The 16,078-nt window shown below is 48.1% G+C and overlaps 2 protein-coding genes across 2 annotated transcripts in view; one reads left to right on the forward strand and one right to left on the reverse strand.

The window, feature by feature from the left end:
- Positions 1-512: 512 nt before the first annotated feature.
- atxn1l (ataxin 1-like) lies at positions 513-5,473 on the forward strand (the record flags this gene model as incomplete). The annotated part of the gene is made up of 3 exons (XM_080526134.1): positions 513-1,598; positions 3,845-4,152; positions 4,198-5,473. 3 exons carry the CDS (start codon positions 513-515, stop codon positions 5,471-5,473), a joined length of 2,670 nt encoding a protein of 889 aa, XP_080382260.1.
- Positions 5,474-9,402: 3,929 nt separating this feature from the next.
- Positions 9,403-16,078, reverse strand: part of znf821 (zinc finger protein 821) — a gene marked incomplete at its 3' end in the record, with an annotated part of 25,131 nt that continues 18,455 nt past the window's right edge. The window contains 1 exon segment of the mRNA XM_080526148.1: positions 9,403-9,490. Within this exon segment, the coding sequence (XP_080382274.1) occupies positions 9,403-9,490 (88 nt within the window).

Consider the following 16,078-nt stretch of genomic DNA (forward strand, 5'->3'; position numbering starts at 1 on the left):
CTCTCTCTAGCTCTAGTAACTAAATATGTCATACAGCTCAGACAGAAACAGAATGTGTTGCCATGGTGAGGATGGCATAGAGTAGACTATAAAACAAGCTGAAGTCAAGGATTGTGGGCATACACTTTATGGCACTTGCTATCTTTTCTGGCATATCTGTGAGACTATCAGATATTCCAGGAAGTACCCTGATATCCACGGTTGAATTGAAGTGGTGTCTTCTTTTAAATGTGTTGACTGTTTAGCTGTGTATGAAAGATGATCCCATGGAGTCGGCTACCGGTCACAGTGTCTCCTTTTCTCTCTCTCTCTCTCTCTCTCTCTCTCTCTCTCTCTCTCTCTCTCTCTCTCTCTCTCTCTCTCTCTCTGTCTGTCTTGTCTACAGGTGAGGCGCTGGATGAGGTCAGCCAGAGGTTCTCAGAGCTGCTTCCTGTGGTGCTGACTGCCTGGCCTACAGACTTCACTCCCCGTACCGCACAGTAAAGAGCTTCATCCGCCCAGACGTGACCGCCATGAAGCCAGCTCATGAGCGCAACCAGGAGTGCCTACCTCCGAAGAAGAGGGACCTCCCAGTCAATAACAGCAGCAGCAGCAGCAGCAGTGCGGGAGGAGGGCCTGGAGGAGGAGGAGGAGGAGGAGGTGGTGGTGGTGGTGGTGGAGGAGGTGGTGGTGGAGGAGGTGTCGGAGGAGGAGGTGTCGGAGGAGGAGGTAGTGGTGGAGGGGAGGAAGTGGCCTCCACCCAGAGCTCCGGGGCCGGCGGTGACCTTCAGGGTGGAGGCCCAGCGGGGGAGTGGCTCCGTGGTCAGCCTGGCCTCCATTATGGGGTGGACAGTGCTGATGGCCTCCCGGGGCTGCCTGTCGACCAGTATGGCATGCTCTACAAAGTGGCCCTCCCCTCTGTGACCTACTCGCCAACCAGTCTCCACCCAGTCTTAAGCCACATCTCGCAAGCGTACACTGTCCCCTCCTCTCTGCTCCAGCACGGGGGTATCCCCTACCCCTCTCTAGGCTACGCCCAGATCCCCCACTCCTCCCTGCAGTTCGTCAGCTCCCCTTACGGGGCGGTCCCTTACGCCGTTCCCCCCGGCTACGTCCCCAGCTCCATGATCTCCCCCTCGGGCGCCATCTCCCAGCACCACCTGGTGCCCTACCAGTCGGTCATTCAGGAAGGGGTGGCCTCCCCTCCCCCTCCCTCCCACGCCCAGGTCTCCGCTCACGCCTTTGCCAAAGTGGCGGGGTCCGGGGGGGTCCCACTGATGCTGTCCTCGGAGCAGGCCGCCGCCCAGCAGCACCTGGGCCTCCTGCCCGCCGCTGAGCTCAGCCCCCGGGGAGTGCCGGTCTACTACCACCCTCAGGGCAGCAGGGCCGCACACGGCGCCCAGCAGGAGGCGGAGAGGGACAGGGAGGTGAACGGAGGAGGAGGAGGGAGGGAGAGGGAGCAGGGGGCCAGGGAGATGCTCCAGGACTCGGTCTACACTGGCAGGAATGCGAGGCTGCTGCAGGAGCAGCACACCCAGGACAGAGGAGGCCTGAAGGGCCGCAGGCTGGACGAGAGGGCCTCACCCGGGCAGCGCAGCACCCCCGACACAGACCTAGAGGTAAGAGCCCCCTCCCCCAGACACAGACCTAGAGGTAAGAGCCCTCCCCCAGACACAGACCTAGAGGTAAGAGCCCTCCCCCTGACACAGACCTGGAGGTAAGAGCCCCCTTCCCCTGACACAGACCTGGAGGTAAGAGCCTCCCCCCGACACAGACCTAGAGGTAAAACAGCTCCCCCCCACCCCAGACACAGACCTGGTGGTAAAACAGCTCCACCCCCCACCCCAGACACAAACCTGGAGGTAAAACAGCTCCCCCCCCACCCCAGACACAGACCTGGTGGTAAAACAGCTCCTCCCCCCACCCCAGACACAGACCTGGAGGTAAAACAGCTCCACCCCCCACCCCAGACACAAACCTGGAGGTAAAACAGCTCCCCCCCCACCCCAGACACAGACCTAGAGGTAAAACAGCTCCCCCCCCCACCCCAGACACAGACCTGGTGGTAAAACAGCTCCTCCCCCCACCCCAGACACAGACCTAGAGGTAAAACAGCTCCACCCCCCACCCCAGACACAGACCTGGAGGTAAAACAGCTCCCCCCCCACCCCAGACACAGACCTGGTGGTAAAACAGCTCCTCCCCCCACCCCAGACACAGACCTGGAGGTAAAACAGCTCCCCCCCCCACCCCAGACACAGACCTAGAGGTAAAACAGCTCCACCCCCCCCACCCCAGACATAGACCTAGAGGTAAAGCAGCTCCACCCCCCACACCAGACAGGCTACTTATGTCAAAATATGATGTTTATACAGTAGTTAGTTATGAACTAACATATATTGTGTGTCATGTTTTAAATCTGTCCTTTCTTGTCCACAAACATTCAAAGTGGGTGTTAGATGAAGGAGCCTGGAGCTATGCTGTCTCCAGAGTGTATCAGAGTGTGACTGATCATCTACTACACTTGGATTTGAAGTTATCATTGCTGTGACAAAGTTGCACCATTTCCATGTTCCAGTCCACTTCCTTCCTGTATTGAGCTCTGCTGAGGGTGTGTTGATCATTGGGCAAAACAGCCTTATCCCCTCACCACCGTCTCCGGGAAAGACTACAGATTGTCTGATTTGTGGTCTCAGTCAAGAGCCTTGAGGAAACCACTGTTTCCTGAGCCTCAGTGGCGGTGGGGGTGCAGTGAGCCTCAGTGGCGGTGGGGGTGCAGTGAGCCTCAGTGGCGGTGGGGGTGCAGTGTGAGCAGCTGTACGGTAAACAGACAAAGCATTTAGAGGGATTCTTCAACTTGTAATCCAACCTGGCTCCTTACCTTGAGAGTAGTCTTAAGGGCCTGGTAGAACTGTTGAATCCAGGGATCAGTGTTGTTTAAGTAGCCACTACTCCACGGGATAGAGTTATGATGCCCACAGCTTTCCTAAGTGTTCCATAAAGCTTGCTTCCTTTTGAGTCATCTAATTTGATATGCAGCCTGTGCACTCTTCTGGATTCATAAATAAAAATAATCACATCGTTTGCACAGTGACATTTATGCCCCACTTCCTTCTGCCTATGATTATCTTGTTATAAGTATATCATCTGGAAAATATACTACGCTGTTTGAATACTAATGATAAAACCAAATTATGTTTGGCAGAGACACACTTGTGTACTCTTTTATTGCTTTATTATCATGTGAAATGTGCAGTATGAGTAGCTGTACGGTAAACAGACAGCATTTTCAACTAGGCCAACGTGGCTCCTACTTTTTAAGTAGTCTATGGGCCTAGAAGAACTGTAATCCATGGTTCAGAGTTGTTTAAATAGCCACTAGTAACTTCAGCTAACTTTAGCCACCGTTAACAGAACAGTAATGTACAATAATAATGGGAGTGATGAGGTCAAATTATCATGATTATTATTAAATAGTTATTTATATTAAATCATTTGTATTAAATCGACATTTGTGACCGAATCACCTCAAAGTAACTTCCAACTATGTCAGAGAGTTAATCTGAGGTGATTGTGGTGCTACAATAGCAGGTTCCCATCAATCCCCATGTTGCCCTTGTTAGCGGTGGCTAAAGTTATCTGAAGCTAGGTACTGGCTATTTAATAACTCTGACCCATGGATTAACGTTTCTCCTGGCCCATCGACTAATTTCAAGGTATGGAACCATCTGACTGTAAGTTGAAAAACCCTGAACCAACCCTTTAACTGTTAACCCTTTTCTCCCGCACACTGCCATTTGTTACACGGAACGATGTTGCGCAACGTTGAGGGATGGTATTGTGACATTTGCTCTGTGTCTCCCAGGTCCAGCAGGTGGTTGGACGTCTGGCCTCTCCTGTCCCCGGGGGCCGTAAAGAGGTGTCCTTTGGCCCCCTCAACCTCTCCCAGGGTTCGCAGCGAGGCAGAGAGGCTCACGGGGAGGCTCTCGGCATGAACGCCGGGCGGACTGTGTACGCGACTCACTCTGTGGGCTACGGTGACCCCAGATTGACCCCTCAGCAGCAGGCGGGGCAGCCGGGGCACGCGGTCATACTGGCCAACGGACAGCCGGTCCTGGTGCCCCTTGACTACCACCACCACCACCATCATCATCATCAACAACAGCTTCATCAGCAACAGCAGCTACATCAGCAGCAGCAGCAGCAGCAGCTTCATCATCAACAGCAGCAGCAGCAGCTACCACCCCAGCAGCATTACCCCAGCCAGGCCAATGACACGGCTGTCACCATGGCCTCCCTGACCCCCTACTCGAAAGCCTCCGACCCCCCAGCCAGAGTGTGCCTCCCAGACAGGGCTGTGGTGGAGCTGGCTGTAGCACAGCAGCAGCAGCAGCACCTCCAGCAACAGCAGCAGCAACAGCAGCAACAGCAACAGCAGCAACAGCAACAGCAGCAACAGCAGCAGGCCTCTGTCTTAGCTGCAGCAGCCCTGCCCCCAGCCCCGGCCGCCCCAGCCTCCTCCTCCTCCTCCTCCTCCAACCCCTCACACTTCATGAAGGGGGCCATCATCCAGCTGGCCACGGGGGAGCTGAAGCGCGTGGAGGACCTGCAGACGCAGGACTTTGTGCGCAGCGCCGAGGTGAGCGGCGGTCTGAAGATCGACTCCAGCATGGTGGTCGACATCCGCGCCAGCGCGCAGCGGGCCGGCCTGGTGGCGCTGCACTTCACGGTGGGCGAGCAGCAGAGCAAGGTGACCATCGACGTTCCCCCGGAGCACCCGTTCTTCGTGTTCGGCCAGGGCTGGTCGTCCTGCAGCCCCGAGCGCACGGCCCAGCTCTACGGCCTGGCCTGTCACCACCTGCAGGTGGGAGACGTGTGTGTGTCCATCACCCTGCAGCAGCAGCAGCCCCCCCAGCAGCAGAAACAGCCACAACAACAACAACAACAACAGCAGCAGCAGCAGCAACAACAGCAGCAGCAGACTCAAGCCAGGACTTCCACCAAAGCCAACTCTACCCCCGGGGCCGTGCCTCAGCCTATGGGGCCCCCTGCCCCCCAGCAACCCAGGCCTCAGCCCCACTTCAGGATGGAGCGCGTTCAAAGAGAGAGGGAGCAGCGGGAGAGGGAGCGAGAGAGGGAGAGGGGGGAGAAGGAGGAACCTATGCAAGTAGGGGGCGTCGGGCACGGCGAGATGCCCACCAGACCAAATAGGACTTCAGCGGAGCACACCAGGAGTCAGAGCAGTTACTATTTGCACACGCAGGAGGGTCCGGCTCGGCCGGGGGTGGGGGGGGCAGGGGTGCCCGGAGGGGCGGCGGCGGCGGTGTCGTCAGCGGCTCAGAGGCGCTGGTCCGCCCCCGGCCTCCGAAGATACGCAATCAAGGGGGAGGAAGGGGCGCGGCCTCAGATGGGGCCCTCGGGCTCCCCACGGCACTCCTTCATCCCGCAGGAGGTCAAACTGTCCATCGAGGGGCGCTCTAACGCTGGGAAGTAGCACCACCGACGTCGGCAGTGACACACACCCCACAGAAGAGACTGTCAGAGGAACGAAAGCATCAGAGAGAGAGAGAGAGAGAGAGAGAGAGAGAGAGAGAGAGAGAGAGAGAGAACAGAGAGAAAGAGCGAGAATGTAGCCTCAGAATGTTTGAGATTTTGCACACCAAACAAGACGACTTGGCTCTTTTGATTTCAGCAGAACTCTTTGTTCTGGCGGCTGGTCTGGTAGGTAGGTAGGCTCTGGGTTCAGACAGGACAGCCGGTAGACCAGGAGACCCCTGGTTCCCTTGGGCCGGGCCGGGCCGGGCAGGTGAGAATTGACAGGGAGAGGATGCAGCACGGGAGCGGGGGGGGGATGGGAGTATGTAGCTGGTCAGTCTCCTACCATAGCCCTCACGGACTGCATCCCCCCCACCCCCACCTCACTCCCTCATAACCATGCCAGAGGTGACCATCGCATTCACAGCTTTCTCATCTCTCTTTGTGACCAAACCCATCTCCTCTGGTAAAAAGCCAGGACTTTGTGCTTAAAGAGACCAAGTCGACACATGGTCCAATGCTATGATGTAATCATATAGCCATGATAGTATATCCTCCTTCGTTTTTACACCCCCACGGTTTCCTTCAAGGATATTCTCTCTCCGAAATAAAGAAAAAGAAGAAGATAAACTACTTCAGGCACCCTTCTGGCAGTGCTGAAGCTGCTGACATTGGCACATACATGTCTAGATGCTTTTCCCAGCAGCCCCCTCTCTAATGATGTTAGTGCTTCTGATGCTAACAACTGTCAATGCAGCATAGCATCACTGGTGTGCTTCACTGACAGAGGCTAGGACACTTATACTACAGCAGAGCCCCCCCCGCCTCTCCACTCAGGAGCCTGTCAGCATGTAGAGCGGTGCACTCTCCTTCTTACGGTGTCTCAGAGCAGGTCTTTTAATCAACACGTCAATCAATCAATCAATCAATCAATTTGTGTCCAGGAAACCGCTCTCTCCTTCCCCCCCCATCTTTAGTTCAGTTTACACCCCCCATCTTGTATCTGTGCCACGGTTTTATGTCTGTTTTTTTATTGTATTTTATTTTTTGAAAGACATCAAGAGAGACCTTGCATCCCAGTATCTTAGTGGTTGTTCGCCACATACGGGATCACCCTTTGTACAAGTCAAACGCTGCCTTACTGAATGCAATGCAGCCCCCGCCCCCTCCTCTTCCTCCTGCTATCCCTCTCAGCCCCCCCCCCCCCAGCCTGTCTGGAGATGGTTGATTACTATAGTGACATCTCTCCTGGTCCTGGAGGCCCTGTCTGGCTGGTGTCACCTGAGGGAACAGAGCCAGCGTCCAGACAGCATGTACGGAGCAGGTACTGGCTGCAGGCAACTGGCCTGCTCACAGAACCCCGCAGTGTGGGCCAGAGTGGTGGGAAGCCCCAAAGAGCCATGTCAGACCCCCTCCCTGCCCCCGGGCCTGTGGGTGTGGGAGGGAGAGGTGGATGGAGCCTGCTCAGTCCCTAGTGTCCAGTCAATCCTTGCTCAGTTACCAAAATCAAAAGCAATAGTTGTGTCAGAGCACAAAGGTTGGGTTACGTTGAAGGGTGTGTTCTTTCTTTCTTTCTTTCTTTCGGTGTTTGTTTTCTACAGCTTGTGTATCAGCCCTAATACTGTCTTTAACCCTGACCTGAAACGTTCCTTGCTTTCTAAAAGGTGATGATGCACAATTTGAGTATTTCGTGTTTTTTTTCTTTCTTGTATGGTGATTACAGATTCCCAATCAAAGCATGCCTTTGAGATTTTTATTTGAGAAATCATGCTCTCTTTTTTTTTTTGCTCTCAAAGCTCGTGCATTTCATTGTGAAGAACGATCTCCCTTTTGATGGACTGGAGGTTTTATTCTGTTGCTTGATGATGGTGTTCCTTACCTGTTTTTATATGGCCCTTGTGTTTTATTCAAGTGCACCTCCTTTAGAGGCCTGACTCCAAATCAGTGGTGAGCAGCTTACCTGTCTTCTGTTGTCTCCTCCTCCGCTTCCCTTCTGGTCCCTGTATTCTTGTACAGTATAGGTTCCTTTTTCTTTTGTCCATGGCAATATTTTTTGAGTTTTTTGTTTTGTTTTGGATCTTAAGATTGTCTTGTATTGCACATAGAAAACGTCACCCGTTGATTCACACTGACCTTGTAATGGAATCACAAATAGCTTAGTTTTTTTTTTTATGAAGGGAAAATGTTTTTTGTAGTCTTTGACTTTTGAAGTATTCTTAGGATGTTTTTTGGCGAGAGAGAAACTGACTTGCATGGTTGACACTGTTTACAAATTAGCCAAGACAAATGCTGCAGTTTATTTTTTCTGACACAGCTTTTAGTGGCTGAGAAACTTCAAATTGATGAAATGAAGATTAAGTGCAATTAGACCAGATATAAAAATCACTCAGATATTTAGTATGAAATGGCATTCCATAATGCAGCCAGACATTCCCATTATCTAGTGTAAATCACAAAGTTCCAGTTTTATTTCTTTCTGTAAAACAATTATTATTATTATTTTTTACTGTTAGTACTCCTGTCACAAAGACGTTTAACCTCACTTCTGTATAGTTTCAATGTCTTTGATCACTTCTGAACTGGTAGTCCTTGTCTGCAATGTGTCCTGTATTTTTTTAATATCACCTGTGTCATAACATGTGCTCAAACACAAGTCCTACTAGTAATGCTCACTGATGTGTGTGTGCGTGCGTGTGTGTGTGTGTACGTGCGTGTGTACGTGTGTTAGTGGATCTCTGAGCTGGCCTGTCCTCTATCCTGGACATCATGGAGGTGAATCCTGGTGATGGTGACATCATAGAGGTGAATCCTGGTGATGGTGACGTGACAGCCAATGTTTCCTGATAGTCTCCCACTGTCACCTTCTATAGAGACAGCTGTGTCCAATCACGTTCCTACAGTACCTCCCCCACCCCTTCCTGCCTCCAGAACGTTCCCATAGAACGGAGCCCCCCCCCCCCCAAGGCCCTTACGGTTAGGAGAGGACCCGCGTCTGTCTCTGAATAGACAAGCCATGAGAGTAAACGTCCTGGAGGCCGGGGACAGGCAGTGGACATGGGCGGGGCCGAGCCCAGTCAGCCAATCCCTCACCCTGTCATTAAAACCAACCTTCAAGACGTTTCCCAAATACTGAAGTGGTCAAATGCCAATTCTGAGATGCGTTAGATCTTTTTTTTTTTACACATCAGAGAAGTAGACATTCTGCCATAAAAAGCTCTCGATACATTTCTTCTTTTTATTTTTATTTTTTTCAGTAATTCAGTAATTATGTTTTTTTTTTTATGCTATAAGCAATACAGTTACACAAAATACCTGAAATCATGTCATGTAGTCTTAGCATGTGCTATGCAGTAAACTCTCTGAAGTATTCTGCTCTTCAGTGTCCAAGTGTACCTCCCACAGGGTAGGGAAGGTTTGTAATGTATATAAGAAGTTGGCTGACACAGTCATTGTACACTGATCTCTCTTGTGTAGGTATAGCGCTTCTCAGTGCCCATGCCTGGGTGTCTGAATGTAGGGTATTGTTTAGTTGAGTTTTCTTTGGTTAAGTTGTTGCTTTTTTTGTTGGTGTTGTTTTGTTGTTGCGCAAGACCCCTAGTTGTCACTAACCTCCCGTACACAGCACAGTGTTTGGTTCCTGAAGAAGCACAGCCAATTACCTCCACCCCACGTTGCCACGCGGTACGGGCCAAATCACACAGTTAGAGAGAGAACCGTGTCGAACGCAAACGTCTGTGGTCAACCTGCTTCGTTGATGATATGCATGGGTCTTAAGTTACCTTAAGCTCACCTTAGGTTACATATCGATGTTGTAGCTTGTTCAGAGAGGATGGTGTTGAGGTGTGTGTTGGGCCCTGTGAAGGCCAGGGTGTTCTCTGAGGTGTGTGTTCAGCCCTGTAAAGGCCAGGGTGTTCTCTGAGGTGGGCTCCTCTGTCCCTGCCTGGCCTTCCCAGCAGCCCTCAGCCGGGCCTGACTCCTGTCAGTGGTCATGGAGGAAGGTGTGGAGAGGGCATGGTGTGGAGAGGGCATGGTGTGAACAGCCTGTGTGGCGCATTGTTGTCAAAAACAGTCCCCTTCTTTAATGGGATGTATGTTCCTGTCCCTTCTCCCTTCACACCTCACCACACACGTCATGTATATTTCAGTAGAGTATCACACACAAACACAAACCGAGTACTTCTTCTATGAACCACTTTCTTACCTCCTCTCCTTGCCACAGTAAATGGTGCAAGCAGTGCCTCCTTTACCTCCGCCTCCCCCTCTCTGGAATACAGTGTGTGGCCGCATGGCGGTACACTCTCTAAGGAACTGCGTACTTCATTAGGAAGGTTCTCTCTCTACACGCCATCGCAGGAAAGGTGGGGACGACAAGACCTGTAATGTCGATGACCTCACTCTTCAGATTACTTTTTTTTTTATTTAGTCTTTTATTACAATTGTATTCAAAAGAAAAAAAATTTGCACTAATTTGCCCTTCTTTTTATAGTGTTTTTTCAAACGAGCTGTTGGTTAATTGAAGAGTTTTTGAATAACAGCGCACACGACAAACCATTGGAACAATCACTTGACCGTCGCGTGCATGTTTGAGTCGGTATATTGGAGTATGTTTTTTTGTATAGCTATTATCCAGCTTGTCAATAACGCCTTAAGGATCTGCTTCGTACAATGTGTTAATGGAATGATGCTTACAAGTGACTGGGTTTGACTGTCTTTCTGTTCAAAAGCGGATCATTTCACTCTGAAGCGATGGTGCCCCTTTCTCAACACTCTCCTGCTGGGTTATGCATGAGCAGTGAAGTAGTTGTAGATGGACTCTAGGCTGTCTGTGTATGAAGATGGCTGACAGTGAGTGTGTTAGCCAGCCGGACCAGTAATGCACTCACTGGTCGTATGTTTGTTTATTTACTGACTCCTAGCGATCCCTTTATTACACACAGGATTGACATTTTCATGTTACTTACTATTTTTTGTTGGCTTTTTTTTTTTAACACATCATGTCAGAACGTAAAGTGTACTTTCACTGCACTTTGAATGGTGAGATGTTAGGAGAGTGCAAATGCAGTGGAGGAAGGTCCCTATACACACAAGAGAGAGTGAGAGAGACACACACACACACACACACACTCTAACTCACTCACTCAGTCTCCCCCACCGTCTTGGTTGTTAATGTGTGTGGACAGTGCGAGTAGGTCCCTGGAGGAGGGAGGCTGTGCTTCACGTCTAGTTGTGGTCTTCTGCTTGGCCAGACTGAGGTGGTCGTTCCTCTTGGGTATGGACCGAATGGGAGGCTCTTCAAACCAGTGACAGCTTCTTCTCTTTATTTTATTTTATTGGTAATAGTATGATAATCTGTTTAATTTGTTTTGTGATTATGGAAAAAATGGCTTTATGATGGCTGTATAAAGTACCCCTGTTGTTCTGGTCGGTCTAACGTCGTTTGGCTGTGGTAAACCCAGACTAGACGGCGTGGTTGTTGTGGACGGGCGCTACAGATGCAGAATCTTAATCAGGAGAATGAGAACGGTTCAAAGTTTTAAAGGAGTCGTCGTGTATTTTCAGATTTTACATTGTACTTTTGGCACTAAAGTGACACTGCTTTTTATGTGATGTGTGACCAGTTTGAAAAGAAACAGCATCTTCTTCTTTTTTTACGCATAAAAATCTGCAAAATATATGCAATGATGTGTATGTAATATTCAATCCTCAAGTATAATCCAGGTTGTATAAACTTTGTATAGTGAGTTTTAATATCGTATGGCCGTACCAATATGTATTGATTCTATCAGAAGCCTTAGAGTTGTCTACCCAAAGTGCTCCCTTAGAATACCCTACACCTACCTGAACTTTACAAAGCATTAATAACTATATTTTGTTGCGTTTTTATTTGTACCCTTTTTGAATAAAATAGATTTGTACTGTATATTTGTACCTCTCTGTGAACTACTTAGGGCTGTTTTGTTTTTGTTTTGCAGTTTTAATTCTATGTAAGGACACAAAGATATTGTATTTTTATTGTTACAGCTAACTTCTTGAAGACATTGCATTTATCATGTTTGTTAAGTAAACACAATATAATATATATATACTATTACCCTATCCTGGTGTTGTGTGTTTATTTGGTCTCATCTTTGATTGGTGCGTTCTGGAGCTAATTCCAGACAAAGCATCGTCTCTGTTGCTTTCGATGATCTACCATTTATTATGAAAACCATTTACGAAATGATCTTGTCCTCTTTGATAAAGATGTTAATATAAATCAATGGCATTATATGAGGCAGCCTTTGCTGCAGAACCAGGTTTGATGGTAAGTATAATACACTAGTGATGAGGCATGGTTATAGTACACTAGTGATGAGGCATGGTAAGTATAGTACACTAGTGATGAGGCATGGTTAGTATAGTACACTAGTGATGAGGCATGGTTATAGTACACTAGTGATGAGGCATGGTTAGTATAGTACACTAGTGATATTTCATTCCATGTTCCTCCTCTGCTATACTCACACCTCCAGTTGTCTTTGGGCAGGACTTGTGTGTGTGTAGGCGTTAGAGAGATTTATGACTGCCATGAATAGAATTTTGTGGTAGAGAGAAGACTAGTCCATGTCAGAGTGGAGTGCTTTATTTGCTGACTGGTGCTCAGGGTGAACTCAGAGGGAGAGACGGGGGAAGAGAGAGAGAGGCTGACACTCAGTGTAGTAAAGAGAAAGAGAGAAAGGCACTGTGTAGTAAATAGAGAGAGAGGCTGATACTCAGTGTAGTAAAGAGAGAGAGAGGCTGACACTCAGTGTAGTAAAGAGAGAGAGAGGCTGATACTCAGTGTAGTAAAGAGAGAGAGAGAGAGAGGCTGATACTCAGTGTAGTAAAGAGAGAGAGGCTGATACTCAGTGTAGTAAAGAGAGAGAGAGGCTGACACTCAGTGTAGTAAAGAGAGAGAGAGGCTGACACTCAGTGTAGTAAAGAGAGAGAGAGGCACTCAGTGTAGTAAAGAGAGAGAGGCTGATACTCAGTGTAGTAAAGAGAGAGAGGCTGATACTCTGTGTAGTAAAAAGAGAGAGAGGCTGACACTCAGTGTAGTAAAGAGAGAGAGAGGCACTCAGTGTAGTAAAGAGAGAGAGGCTGATACTCTGTGTAGTAAAGAGAGAGAGGCTGATACTCTGTGTAGTAAAAAGAGAGAGAGGCTGATACTCTGTGTAGTAAAGAGAGAGAGAGGCTGACACTCACTGTAGTAAAGAGAGAGAGAAAGGCACTGTGTAGTAAAGAGAGAGAGAAAGGCACTGTGTAGTAAAGAGAGAGAGAAAGGCACTGTGTAGTAAAGAGAGAGAAAGGCACTGTGTAGTAAAGAGAGAGAGAGAGAAAGGCACTGTGTAGTAAAGAGAGAGAAAAGCACTGTGTAGTAAAGAGAGAGAAAGGCACTGTGTAGTAAAGAGAGAGAGAAAGGCACTGTGTAGTAAAGAGAGAGAGAAAGGCACTGTGTAGTAAAGAGAGAGAGGCTGACACTCAGTGTAGTAAAGAGAGAGAGAGAAAGGCACTGTGTAGTAAAGAGAGAGACACTCACAGTGTAGTAGAGAGAGAGAGACACACACTCACAGTGTAGTAAAGAGAGAGAGACACTCACAGTGTAGTAGAGAGAGAGAGAGAGAGAGAGAGATACTCACAGTGTAGTAGAGAGAGAGAGACACTCACAGTGTAGTAGAGAGAGAGAGACACTCACAGTGTAGTAGAGAGAGAGAGACACACACTCACAGTGTAGTAAAGAGAGAGAGACACTCACAGTGTAGTAGAGAGAGAGAGAGAGAGAGAGAGATACTCACAGTGTAGTAGAGAGAGAGAGAGGCTGACACTCAGTGTAGTAAAGAGAGAGAGAGACACTCACAGTGTAGTAAAGTCAATGTTTATTTCCACATTCTATTCCTGGTTTCATTATGACCCTCTGTACATCTGTTAGTCCAGTAACAGAGAACAGTGTTCCCAGAAGAACCATCCAGAAAGCACATCACAACGACCTAGCATAAATACAGTCTTCTCTTTTTCACTTTCGTCTACCCTCATTCAATTTGGCCTTTTTAAAAAGGATTTCTTTTGTAAACATGGACATCAAGAGAATATCCTGATCGACTAGTAAAAAGGCCAAAGTTCAAAGAACGTATTAAAAGATTCTTATCTTTCGATTAAATTGAACAAAAACGGGCAAGCATAGAATAACAGTAGAACACAAGCTCATATTGAACCATTCTAGGACAGGCAGTTTCACGACATGCAGTGTTAACCTAATTCAGACCGTCACGCTAGGCTAAGCCTCAGACGGTGCTGTTTTCAAAAAGCACAAACAGGACCTGGGCACCGGCAACGGTACTTCCTTGGAATTATGTTCATGTCAAATAGCCTTCAACATTGTCCTTGGTATGATTCCATTGTTTCAGAAAGGTGACACCGACATCTGCACCCAGTTTAAAAACAATGTCTGAGAATACCTGGTATTCATTATTGTGAGGTGTGCTGTATATACTGTGTACTGAGAAGAGTATTTGATCAATCTTGTATCCAAGATATTAATGATGACTTAGTGTATGACCATTTTGTCTGGACCATAGTTCTGCTCTTGGGGAGTAATGAAGGTGGTGGTATGACCCTGTAGCGTTCTACTCTAGAAGAAGAAGATTCAGATCCAGGTGTTCCACAACTTAAGACTAATGAAACCACAGCATCTTAGCTGACATAGAGAATACAGTGGCTGCTGAACTTCTGCATATCTGGCTGTATGTGATGATCACACCTAGCTCTAATGAAGAAGCAGGTCAGAATAATGAGTTTCGTGGACCAGGGTGCTGAAGCCACGGCCAGAGAGGCCTCACTGAGTTGCTTTGCCTGAGTTGCACAATTCTATACATATGAGTCCATCTCCTTTTTTCCCATTTTTGTTTTGCACTCTGCATAGTTTTAAAAGAAAGTGTCAAATTTCCTGTGGAATAAATATACCCCTGTTGCATAGAGGTTTGAACCACTCCGAGATGAGCCTGAGGACAAGTTGAAGCATTTCTCCCTGTTGAAAGGGATGCTGTTCTGTTGTTGGCTTTGGCCTGGGAGTGACTCAAACAGAGAACCAGTCTTAGTTCCTGTCTTGAAGAAATCTCCAGAAAAACGGTCACGTAACATTGTCAATATTTGCTTCTGCAGAGCTCAGTTGTGAAACATTTCATATATCAGAGGTAACCTTTGAGGCAAGAAATCAACAAGAAATTATCAAAAGAAAAGAACTTTATAAATACATGTGGAACCGAACATGGCAAAATGGGTCATCATATCATCTATTTCATACCAATAAACAAAATATTCAAAACATTATTTTCACAACAAAAATATATTCACATCATGTTGCATAAATATGTGTTGGAATGAGGTCAATGAAGCATACACAATAAGACAGAATACCACTCCCACTGCTGCAGGGTTACCAGGGTAACAACATGCTCATGTTTAGTTGAGTTAGCCCCAGTACTCTGCTGCAGGGTTACCAGGGTAACAACATGCTCATGTTTAGTTGAGTTAGCCCCAGTACTCTGCTGCAGGGTTACCAGGGTAACAACATGCTCATGTTTAGTTGAGTTAGCCCCAGTACTCTGCGTCAAGGGAAAACCCAAGAGGAAAAAGGCAGAGCAAAGTCAAACACATTACATTTACCCTGAAATACAGAGAAATACAGTATGAGCATGTTCCAATAAGGAGGAAATAACTAACCCCGTACTTAGCATCATATTACCAAAATCGGGCAAGTAGAAAAACTCAACTGATCAACGCTGAAACCCCACTGAACATGTGTGGAGTCCAGAATGTCTTGAGAGGTAACTAACATATTGTACAGTACAATAACAGCAGCAAAGATTGGGTTTTCATGAGGAAAAAAAAGTTCCAATGCAACAGAAGATGTATATTATTACCAACTATGTGGTAAAGCTTATGAAGTGAAGGAGGTTCGAGAAAAAGAAAGAAAGAAAAAATATAAAATCAGACACAGGAAGGGCAATGTGACTGGTAAAGGCAGAGAGACATGCTGTATAGTGAGTGGCAGTGTATATCGAGTTGAGGAGAGTTATAGTGGAATGGAGCAGAATGTCGATCAGAACAGGGCTTTATTCAACAGGACCTGACGTACAGAATGTATACGATACAAACCCAGGCTGTTGGAAGGGGACTTAACGTCCGTGTTATAGGATCCACACCTCAAACCGTGTCCTATTAAAACACTCCCCGTTCTGTGAATGCGTCGTAAACACACCCACAAAAACCGAGGAAAACAACCTGCATATAAATCTGGTGTAGTGTGGGACAGTACATGGAGAGCTTTGGAAGCTTGGGAGTCTGAACGTTAGTAGGCCACGGGACAAGAGAGGGCCCGGCCACAGCCCTGAGTGAGGTAGTTGATTGGGTGGAAATGAAGTTTTGGGGCCAGAGAACCACGTTCGGTTGGCAGCGTGAGAGGGGGGGGGGGGGCAGCTACTGGTAAACTCCAGCCACTGGGATGGCAGAGTGGACCAGAGGGGGAGGGAGGGGGGGGGGAGGGGGG

Source organism: Nansenia antarctica, assembly GCF_963989245.1.
Source record: "Nansenia antarctica genome assembly, chromosome: 1".
In the NCBI taxonomy this organism is placed as follows: Eukaryota; Metazoa; Chordata; class Actinopteri; order Argentiniformes; family Microstomatidae; genus Nansenia; species Nansenia antarctica.